This window comes from Megalops cyprinoides, chromosome 4 (genome assembly GCF_013368585.1).
Source record: "Megalops cyprinoides isolate fMegCyp1 chromosome 4, fMegCyp1.pri, whole genome shotgun sequence".
In the NCBI taxonomy this organism is placed as follows: Eukaryota; Metazoa; Chordata; class Actinopteri; order Elopiformes; family Megalopidae; genus Megalops; species Megalops cyprinoides.
The window spans coordinates 37,238,862-37,251,284 of NC_050586.1; the positions used below are offsets into that span (position 1 = coordinate 37,238,862).

General features: G+C 38.2%; 1 protein-coding gene across 1 annotated transcript; it reads left to right on the top strand.

Moving 5' to 3' along the window:
- The first annotated feature begins 6,373 nt into the window (after positions 1–6,373).
- On the top strand, positions 6,374–10,857 carry LOC118775928 (homeobox protein orthopedia B). The gene is made up of 3 exons (XM_036525894.1): positions 6,374–6,410; positions 6,948–7,348; positions 10,336–10,857. Exons 1-3 carry the CDS (start codon positions 6,374–6,376, stop codon positions 10,855–10,857), a joined length of 960 nt encoding a protein of 319 aa, XP_036381787.1.
- Positions 10,858–12,423: the final 1,566 nt, after the last annotated feature.

Genomic DNA, 12,423 nt, shown 5'->3' on the forward strand with positions numbered 1-12,423 from the left:
ATCAGGTAATTACATCCAGGATCAAGGGAGAACTCAGTTCAACTTGAAATACCAACTTTGAAAACCATCCAGAGCATAGTTACTTTGTAGTAATTCTGATTGATTGACTAATCTGCATGAAAACAGCAAATATATACACCTGTTTAGGAATATGTCTGTAATGTGTTTGAGATCTGTCTGAGGCATAGCAGAGCCACAGTTGAGCAGAAGGTTTCATTTCCGTATACATAAAAGGGAAATGAAAATCCCAATTGACCAGACAAAACAACATACCCTAAGAAACACTGCTAGTATGAAAAAAAGTATGAGTACAATTTTTTTTTCTTGTTCAGACATCAAACCCTGAGCCATGCCAATATTCATGATGTGCCAACCGTCTGGATGCCATATTACCTTTATTGAATGGATCCATAAATGGCTGAACTCTGCTTAGCTACATAAAGGAAGAGAGACCAAAATTAACAAGTTGTATTGATTACATGAAACCACCAATGAAAGTTTGTTGTGATATTTACAGTAACTTCCTTAATGTTATCTAAATGGTGATCCTGGATTCGCCAGCTAGTCAGCGAATGAGCTAGCTAACAGTCTGGCTTTTGAGACCCCTTTTTATTCAAATTAATATTACACAGGAGAGTTCAGTGGCTGGCTTACATTCTGGCCAGTTTTATTCTGGCAAAACAGAACTGTCTACAGTTGAGCTGAGGCTACACTCTTGACATTGGAACAACTCCCAAAATACACATCTGTCTTTCCAACAATTAAATGAAAGAAATGCTCGTTCAAATGTACACATTCTGTTGTGGAACTCACTCCCACAGGCATATGCACATAAACAGCTTATAAAATTATAAGTTATAAAGAGTTATAAATTCAAGTAATAGCTTACTGTGATTTATAGTTTAAGTCGAGGTCCTTAGAATGCTCGATACTGGGCTTGAAGCAGTCCAAAATACACTCTAGACTGTAGACAGAGTGATGAGTCTCTCTGGGTTGAAAGATCTGCCCTTTTCTATAAACTATGCTCTTGTCTTTGCTGTATATTAGTATATGTATGGTAACCCCCATCCCAGCTGTGTCATTGGTCAGAATAAACAGAATTTCACTGGAACTGCAAATTAAATGTGCCAAGAAACCTTATTTGCAATTTATTTGAATGTAGCACATGTAAACTTTTGCATCCTGTAATTTTGTTTTTATTTTTAAAAAATCAGTCAATTCACTAGTATCCATGATATTCATATATCATACCATGCTCTACTTGCTTGTAGATAAATGACCCACGAATCCTTGCTCCTACCGAACCCCCAATGCACACGAGAGAAAAGCCCATTAAGAGGTTTGAGGTCATTGTTATGAGGTGAAAATTTTCCTAAGATGTGACAATTGGGAGAGTGGCCTCTGCTGGTCAGAGACCTTAGTGCATTTTGCATGGATAGGCCCTGTTTCAAACTCCAGTGCGAATGTCATGACTTTGCCTGTCCTTCAGAGTTCACTGTTCCTCTCCAGAAATGAGAGTACATTCACAGTTTTAAAGCAATGTGAACTGTACTCCGTTCAGCACTCCAAATGACAATTCAATATAGGTAGGCCTATATTTGTAATTGATATCTACATATAAGTGCAATTAAAATATTTGATTAATTGAGGAACGTTTCATTGTCAGATAATTAACAAAGCAATGTCAACTTTAGGCTATTGTTGTATCTTCACCCACCCACACACACACACAGATATATATATATACATATATATACATATATATATATATATATATATATATATATATATATATATATATATATATATATATATACATGCATACAAGAGATGTGTGCCCTTTAAAACCAAGCTTTCAAATATTGTTTGATCTTTATCTTACAGACTTGGAATAATTGTCGCGTTCTCCCCCAAAGTCTCATTACCACCTTAATAAGGCCCCTTTACTCCGTGACATACAACCGCTCCATCTCATTAAGGAAATCGCTCTTCAATGCTGATTATTTTATTTAGAACCATAATTATATTTCTTTCCGATAAATCACGGTTTAATCGAGTCCACATGGAGGGCAGCAACGCTAATTGAAGTATGAGATGCGGCAGCCGGTGCTACCTGGATTTGTAGCCGGAGGAGACTGCACCTGCCGGAGCTCACACTCGCCGCGGTGCTCCGGTCTCCTTTCTTCCCCGAGCCTGAGACGCAACAACTTATTACTTCTAATTCCCCAACTGTCACCAAATCACCTGCACGAAACAAGAATCTAATTTGTTAAGCTGGCATTTCTGCAGATGGAAGATCGATTTTCTCTTTAGATTTCTCTAATTGAGTGAATATAGACGCCCATGAATTAGATTCTCCTGCAGACTCGAAAAAAGTCAACAAAACCCATCCTTGTAGAATAAGCCATGTTACCCCTATTCAACATAACCCCCGAAATAAAAGGTGGTTTATCAAGGACATACATTGAGTGACAGTCATATTCCTAGATTTATAAGCTCTGGCACTAACGGACTTTGAATACTAAGGAGCCGAGGGAAAAGAGGGACGCAAGATCTCTGAAATTGCTTACAGAATTACATTTGTTTTTCTTGTGCTTTTATTAAAAGTCACTCCTCATCTCCAGGATGCGTGAAAATATCTACTTTCCACTCAGATACACCACATTAACTTATAGGGGACAATTTTGTTTGTCTATTTTTATTCGTTGTTGGATAAGATTGATGTGGTCTTATTATTAGGATATCTGAAAGAGATGTGCCTCGACTTGTATACCCCAGCTACAACCTTTTCCATTGACTGGATTGAGTGCCGTCACCTGCATTCTTACTAGATTAAAATGCAATGTATCTGAATGGTAAAATATCTGACTATGGTTTTATAACAACAGCACAATAATAATAATAATAATAATAATCGTCATGGTCTTCATTATAAGAAAATAGTGTGTTGTTGTTATATGTTTATTTACTAGTGTATTACTAGACTATTAAAAATGTAACTGCATTTTGACAGCAAAAGACCAACAACAAAGTCCAAATGAAGTTTTCATTTTTGTTGATTATTGTTATTGTAACTCTGAATTATTTAGGCCTGTTGTTATTTCCCTAGCTTTTTTCAGTTTTTTTTTCAGCCTGTGGCCAAAATTCTTCATAGTAATCTGAATGCGGTTATGGTAAAAACATCAGGTTTTTGTTAATCAAATGCAAACAATCAAGCAAACCAAAATGTATTGTCTGATGCATTTATTGTTTTGGTTTTTATTTATTTATTTTGCATTTGAGTGCTCACGTCAACACCATATTGCAGAGGTGAAATTACTTCAAGATACGTGTCAGAATTTCATCTAGTCAACATGGGAAGTAATACTATGTGGCATGCGGAAGTTATTATTATTATTATTATTATTATTATTATGTTATAATGATGATAATTTTATGTGCTTGCATAATGTTCCATTTTATTTGTTTTGGCATTATGTAGCCCTGTACGGCATTGTTTTGGCCTGTCAAACATCAGTATCTGCTTGCAAACGTAGGTAATGCCATTGCTTGCTTTGTTTCACTTGTCCTAAATAAGGCTTGAAATCCCAAAGCGTTGTACTTCGGCAGCTATCGGTGTGGAGGAATTCGATCTATATGTTTTATAAGGAGTAAACCGGGTAAATCAATTGTATTAGGGGTGGCCGTATGTTTCTGAGACGTTTCCATTGTTCCACTTCTTTCTGTGTGAAGTGAAATAAAACGTATTTATTTACAAAAAAAAATTCATTTGATCCACCATATAAAAATCCTTAAACTGACCCTCTCGGTACATCACAACAATACTGTCTTTGGAAAAGCTGAAACGGTACCCAATCCTTAGAACGATGGGCTGGCTATCGGCAAATTCGAAATGACATTATGCTCCAAAAAGCCAGTTAATAGGCAACATTACAAAACCATTTACTGTAATTTGGTTAACTGTAAAACGATGTGGTGCTTAAATATAGGCTATATATGCATACGTTTTATGCGTGGCTTATATAAACTACAATTCCATTATCTTTCTTTCAGTATAATATTTTTATTGTCGTTCGTTGTACATTACCAGTTTTTGAGTCTCTTTACCCGGTTGGATACGATCTAGTGTTCAGGCATGATTCGGTTTGTTTATACAGCTATAAAAACCATGAGCAATTGAAAAGTCATAAAATGAAGCCCACTATCAATCACTGCACAATTGTCTCGTTCAATGCAAGAAGCGGAGATTGAACAAGCACAATGGTTTCACATCATCGTTGTTCCTGGGCCTTATTTTGCGATAGATGCTGTCGAAACGCTGGAAAAGTCTATCGATAAAATCCGTAGCCTAAATTCTTGCATGCGGTACATACCTTGTTCAGCTGAATGTCAAAATGTTTCCATAGTTGAAGTTCCATTAGCAAGAATTACTGGATGCACCTTGCTTCTTACAGACATATAGCCTACATTTGTAATATATATGATTTATAATTTATTATGTGTATAAAATAGGCTATAACATGTTGTGATGACATAGCTTTAAACAGTGTCAAAGTTCGTTCGATAAACGAGGAAAAATAAAACACAAACCCTAAGATGTTGCGTTTTCTTTTTTTTCTCGCTCTGTAGAAATTCCAGCGTTTCGTAGGCTCTGACATCAACTCACAAAAAAAGACAGAAGCAATCCTCCTCCGTCAAGATGAACCCGCGCTCTTTTTCTTAAACGTGGGGTAAATTACTCCAGCGCCTCCGTATAGACTCTAACCCCGTATGGTGCTGCGACCGGTCCGAGTCTTGTCACCAGATTGCCGCAGCATAAAAGAATAGCTGAACCAAGTAACCTGGGTGAGGAGAGAGAAAGGGCCGAAACCGCTAAAGTTCTCGCTCGGACGCATCCTTTGTTGCGCTCCAAAGACACTATTCACCGCCGAACAGAAAGCGCTTTCACAAAACTTAACACTGGCATCTGCCGTAAGCGGGGTTTTTTTTCCCAAATCCTATTTGCCGTGTATAATTTTTGACTCCTTGTGTGTGTGTCCGTGGCATGTGTCAATGTATAACTTAGTAATTAGGGCATTGGAAGAGTATTGTTTGCCGCCTGCCGTATTAGTAGTTTAATCCCTTTATATCTGTTTTGTCTGAGCAAAATAAATAACATTAATTGAGTCCAAGTTGGTGAAAAAAATCAATAGAATTAAAGCTGCAAGTCAGTAACTGCGCTTAAAAACCCCATGCACCATGAGGGGTTATTCATTTCTATTACAAGAGTAAAGAAAAAAATTAACGTCAGTGTCAAACCAGTGCGGACTTTCCACTGAATTGTGCACTTAATTTCTTCAGATATCGTTTACAAAATGACCCTCTTGGCTTGACAGCAAGATCTAAACAGTAGTAAATTAGTACAAATTTATACTGATTTTACTCTAATAATCGTAATAAAGGCTTATAGATTTGGCACTAATTACATAAATGCCTAATGATCTTGAAAATTACTCTGGTTAGAAATATATTACTAGTCTAAACTTTGTTGTTGGATGGTTCCGAGAAATCGACATTAGAGATGGCTGACTTCGCTTCTGGAGTGCTAGAACAGAGTGACTGAAGTAAGCTAACCGTGGCTACACTATGGAAAAATATAAATGGTATAAAAGTTATGAGCCGTGATATTTGTAATCCATGAAGAAGTCGTATTGCTTAGCTTCTTAGTTAACTCAAGGGGATATCAAACACTCACACAATAATTATGCACCTACACACTCTTAATGTTTGTGCGAGGTCAAATTTTAGCACTGAAATTGTGTTTACCACCTTCCGTTTTATTTAAAATACATAATTTCATCTAGTAGTTTTTAATGTGGCATGTCTATGTTGAGGTTATGTAAACACAACAATAAATCAGATCCTCGTCACACGGAGGGTGTCCTAAAAGAACAATAACACTTTAAATCATGTATAATTTCGAGCAAATATTCCGGGCATACAGGGTATATTACGTTTGGTTTGCAATCATTATGAAATTAGATCAGGTCATTTTAAAAGGTATAATCTGAGGTAGAAACTAATAAATCAGATTGCAAAATGATGAGAAATAGACTTGTAAATGTAACGGGATTGTGGATGTGAGCGGCAGGCGATGGAAACTCGGGCAAGGCTGACATTTCCCAGCTTCAATTCTGATTGGCTCTTATTTGAAGAAGCTCATGGGTTCATTCAACTATTAAGCGCCTCCCCATCCCTCTAAAGGACATTATAATGCAAGGGACCTCCTTTTTAAACACAAACCGAATTTTCTTTCATTTAGGCTATATATACTTTTAAATAGTTTTAAGTCGTAGATTTTTTTGGAAAGCATTTCGCCCTGGAGCGGTGCGCAATGCTCTCGCACGCCGACCTCCTGGATGCTCGCCTCGGTGAGTTATCGCCACCAAACTCCGGTCTTCAACTCTACTGTAAGCGTGTGGAACTTCTCTCATCTAACAAAATCAAGCAATGAAATTGACAATTTGACTCGTATTTTAGCTTAATCTCATTTAAGTAAACTAATTCAGTCGAACGGCAATTATTTTATATTACACCGTAATTTGATTTCGCCGTTCTCAAATATTGATGTGATCAAACAAAATTAAGTATGTGTAAAGAAGAAATGGATTGCGCATGTAACGCTGTTGTAAAAAGTGAATAAATAAAATAGCGGTGTTTAGACGTGCATCAATTTATACCTGTCTTCGGAAATATTTTCTTTTTCCTACCTGTACGACTATTGATATTTTAAAGCGCAAACAGTACAATATGTAAGATAAAAAAAAGATGTAAACAGATAATTTACGAATGTTTTGCTGATGTTTTAACTGTTTCTTTCTTACAGACAATGCAAAACAAGAAATAAGAGAAAGATTCACGTTGGCGCATCTTATATTTGACTCATGTAACATGTCATTGCTTCCCAGGGATGAAGGATGCAGCGGCGGAGCTTCTAGGACACCGGGAGGCGTTGAAGTGCAGACTAGGAGCCGGGGTGTCTGACCCCGGGCACCCGGGCGATCTACCGCCGGGTTCCGACGCTGTTGAAGGAGCGACGCTTCTCTCTGGAGACGACATAAACAATGCTGGATCCAATGCTCCCGGTATGCAGGTCAACACGAAAGACCAGGAGAAACAGCAGCAACAGCAAAATCCCAACCAGTCAGGCGGGCAACAAAGCCAGCAGAAACAGAAGAGGCACCGGACCCGTTTTACCCCAGCCCAGCTTAACGAACTTGAGAGAAGCTTCGCAAAAACCCATTACCCAGATATCTTCATGAGAGAAGAACTGGCGCTAAGGATCGGTCTGACAGAATCACGTGTACAGGTAAGACAGTTTGCAATGACATTCGGTTCTACGTGTCTATTATCTTACCGTCTAAAACGACGCAGGCGTCAGTTATCTAGATTTGTCAGGACCTGAAGGGTACGAAAGATACGGCTTTTAAATTGTAGTGATAGAAATGTTGAGAGACCCCTTTCTGTGCCGCGGCACAATGCGCCAAAACTGTAACAACAAAGACACAACGGAATAAAAGGCGTTTACTAGTGATTCAGGCTTTGATTATCAATGGGCGCATGCATTATTACGTCTTTTCATACGCAAAGACGAAACGCTGATAGGCAGGTGTCATGGAGCAAGGTAACGTAAATGCAATGTAAAGGGTACCTTGTGCACATTGTGCACAAGGTGCAAAATACATATTTGTTTTCCAAATAGTTTATGTAACGAGGTCCAACACAATTTAATCAAACTGTACAGCTGCACCAATAAAACCTGTCACATTCATATAGTGATTGTTGCCGAAGAATGTATTTTTCCAGTTAAATTAAAATGCGCGGTCAGAACGCGTCTTTTGAAGACCCCGCCCCTCCGCTCACAAACGGAAAACATAATTGTATCATGCAGTCGAAATATGTTTGTTTGTATGTATGAATTAGTACACCTTGTCGTTGTCAAATTATCAGCGAAAGAAAACGCGCTAGCCGCTCTTCTCTCATAACCTGTGGTTTGTTGGCTGCATGTTAAATTGCTGCGCTGCCATTATATCTTCGTGCAAGGTACTTAACTTGAATTGCTGCACTAAGTATCTAGTTGTATAAATGAATAATAGACAAAGCTGAAAGGTCCGATGAAGGCATTTCCTGAGAGAATAATGGAGTGATAGTCGGGCGGCGCTGGGCATAGCCGCGACCTCTAGCCTTGGTGCTGAAATTTCCAAAACTCCTCTATGAATCCTTTAGAAAAGGTTTAATGACAAAATAACATTTTAAATAAACATTTCACTTCAAGCTTTTCCAACACAAAAACCAGTTTTCCAACAAAGCAATAGGAACACAGCGATATACGCCATAGAAAACGTCGTTGGCTATTGATACATTATTGACAATGGTATTATTACCCTCCTGTTTTTATTTCACTGCAGGGTTTTAAATATGGTGTGTGATTCTGTATTGTTTTCTTTTTTTCTTTAAATTATCACCTCATGAACCATGGCATCAAATACCATATTTTGTCAGAGTTGAGTGAAAGATTTACATGCAACTTAACGGTGCCTCGCAGTGTGATCATTTTGCTTCTTGGCTTATGTGTTCAGATCGAGGGTTCATTTTGAATTATAAATTATAAATTTGAGTGGACGTCGAATTTTGGCAATACCCCCCACATGCAATGCAGGGCCACTGGCAATTTTCCCCACTGTTAGAGGAAAAGGTTTCAGTGGATTTGTTCCAGTTTGTTTGTAAGTGGTTCATGCAAATTCTCGATAAAAATGAAAAATATCCGCTTTGAGCACTGTAGATCATATTTAATATTTATTTAGTTATTATTATAGTTATTAAACAGTTACTGGTTATGAGTTTATTTTCCCGTCTTGACATCGTAATGAATCGTTTTTTCGCTTTACTGTTGCATTAAGGCGAAAAAAATGTAAGATAGACACACACACACACACACACACACACATATATATATATTCCAATCATGTCTACTTTATGCCTATATCTATACTGATCATAAAACCATGGTCATTGCAATCAACCAATTCCAGCATTCTTTATTCTTTATAACAAGCGACGGTTTATTAACCAGTAATGTGAAAATAATGCAAATGAATTGATAATATGCAATATAATAAGCATAATCATTAGTCTATATCATGGAATGATTAACCTTTAATATTTTATTCATACAATAAAAACAAGCCACTCAATATCGGCAGAATGATCCCTGAAAAGAATATTTTATGCCGTCTTATAAAACTGGGTGTTCCTGGTGTAGCTTACTCGATTGCCGGCTCACTGTTCTCCTTTGAGAAGGTCTATCAACTACTACGTCTTAATAGAGGCCAGGCTGAGAATATATCGTACTTTTTTAATGGAATGAGAAATTGCATTTTCTTTCTCTCCATGTGTAATGAATTTGGCCGGGATTTCACGGCTGGCTGCACGGAATGAACCTTGGATTTGAGTTTTAATGCGGTGCTACAGACTTCCTACCAAATCCGCACATTAATCATTGGCCAAGCTGCAATGAGGTCTTTATAAAGCTCGTGTATCCGAGCACAGATGTAACACTCCGTATCATATACAGCAGGCTGTGCCAGGCGGTATCTGTGTGTTTGTATTTTCACAGTCATATTTGCGGAATTTGTGACTTTTTGATTTTGTTTCGTCAGGTCTACTACAGTGGCACATTTATCATAGAGCACGTTTGTCTGAGATACATAATTACTTATTTATATAAAAATTTAAAGCTTTCTTCCAACTACCACCACCAATAATAATAATAATAATAACAGTATTACGGACCTATCTCACAAACGTTGCCAACATTGATAAATATCAAGATGTAGACATATCTGAAGGCACTGAAAACGAAGGGTTTTTTTTGTAAGTGATGTTGCCTTTATGATGCGTATAATGCATTCAGCTTGAACAATCGCGTGTTGATAAAATTAAAGAATGTGTGCAAGTTGTGTTTTAATTACATGCATGTGAAATTCTCAACAGTAATGTTTTACACGATCGCGTTTTGCCCCACGTAGTGCCCGCTACAATCGCATATCTAACAGAACCTAGCGGTATAGGAATTTGATTGAGGCTATGTTCTCTAAAATATATTACAAATAAATAAATGATTTGATTCTTTCAAACTACTGACTGTTCAGATACTTCAGTTTGGTGTGTTTTGTGCAGTACTGTATACGCACCTAAGCCTACAATACATCTATTTGAACATGATATGTAGTTTTGCTTTTCTTATACGTCATTGAACTCCGTAGTCAAATTCCTCAATTATTTCCCCCCCACCAGGTTTGGTTTCAGAATAGGCGTGCCAAATGGAAGAAGCGCAAGAAGACCACCAACGTTTTCCGAGCCCCGGGCACCCTGTTGCCGACGCACGGCCTGCCACAGTTCCCCTCTGCCGCGGCCGCAGCGGCGGCTATGGGCGACAGTCTCTGCTCTTTCCATGCCAACGATACCCGCTGGGCCGCAGCCGGGATGCCTGGCGTTTCTCAGCTGCAACTCCCACCCGCCTTGGGCCGGCAGCAGGCCATGGCCCAGTCCTTGTCCCAGTGCAGCCTTGGAGCAGGGCCCCCTCCCAACTCGATGAGTTTGTCCAACAGCCTGTCCTCTAACGGCTCAGGGCTCCAGTCACACCTCTACCAGCCCACATTTCCTGGTATGGTGCCGGCGTCCCTCTCCGGTCCTACAAATGTGACCGGCTCTCCCCAGCTTTGTAGCTCTCCGGACAGTGACGTCTGGAGAGGGACGAGCATCGCCTCCCTGCGCCGCAAAGCGCTGGAGCACACAGTCTCCATGAGTTTCACCTAATGAGAACGATTGAAGTGCTCATTTTTTCCTTTTGTTTCTGAAAAAAAAAAAATCCCCGTCATCTCAATATCACCGGGAAGCCAACTCAGGATGTGATTTTTTGAGTACAAGGGAAAAAAGAACGGAGACTAGTTCTGAACAACAATCACCTTGGCACATCTGCGTGAGAAATGGGGTAACGAGAGCTGATCATATCAAATGTTAATTGCTAATTTCGAACGTCTCTGTGATTTTTTTTTTTAATTCTTTGCTTTAACTTATTTAAATATAAGACCATTTGTCAACTTGTTTAATCTGTCTTTATATAATTGTTTATTAATTGTTAATTTATTAATTAATTCATTTAAAGTAAATCAACCGTTTTATTTTCATTAGCTGTGATTGTACTGCACTAACTAGTAAATACGATTTTTGATTTATTTATGTATTTATTTATTTATTTTAGATATTTTCATTGTGTTGGGTTTAAGAGTTTTTTGGGAAAATTCTTATTATTTTCAACTGAAACTCAATTAGCTGTGAGTGCTGTTTTAAGATGTCACCGCATCCGGAAACGGGCTAAACGCACGAGTAGCAGTGCACGTGAATGGTTCAATCCCCGGATGTTAGGATAATTGGAGAAAGAATAAGCCATTTTTAAAAAATGGTAAAATTTGGAAGGAAGAAGAGGGTAAATATTCATAAGAGAATTCCTAAAGAATCAAAAGAATCATAGTTGTCTGCATGTGCTGGCCAAGTAATACAATGGAGAGGTATCGGTTTTAAGACAAGAAAATATTACCTGTTATATAGGATGTTTTGTGTAGATAAAACATTCTTGTTACCTTCTGGTCGATTTGTGATCTGTTCTAACTTATTGTCTGTGATTATTATTGAAACTGGGTTACTTAATGTTTGATCTTATACCAGCCACATAATTTTATTTCCTGGGCAGGTTTATATCGGTTTAATGTAAATGGATGAATAAAATCATTTTCAATATGTCATATTACCAATGGCGCTTTGTCTTTGCTGTTTGGGCTTCACTGCGAGCTCTCCCCCAACTACAAAATGACGGAAATTGTACACATGCCATCGCACGAGAGGTGCGTGAGAGAGAATTTCAATGAACGATTTCATAATAATTCTTCTGGTTTGGCGAAATAAATCAGAATGTGAATATTTGTATTCGAACAAATCGCGTAACATTGATTTGATACATTTGACTATATTCGCGTATTCATGCACGCCATGATTTCACAGAAGAGTTGGCGCGTTTAGTAGCTTCGGGATTAAAAGTGGTGTAGTTGGTGTGGGTGAAAGGGACAGAACCACGAGGCAATTCGGTCATGAATCTAGATTCTAAAATGACAAAACCACAAACAAAAGCCCAACAATGATGATTACATTGACTGGATTGGCAACTGTGGTGACCGAAGGTAAGGATTTATTTACCGAATGGAAAAAATGTTTATACATTTCTGTTTGACCCGCGGACCCTCCAAACCAGGGCATTTTATTTTAAGGTATTTCAATTAATTAGGCCGTGTTGTGATGAAAGGTTGTCGATTATTGATAGAATAAGCA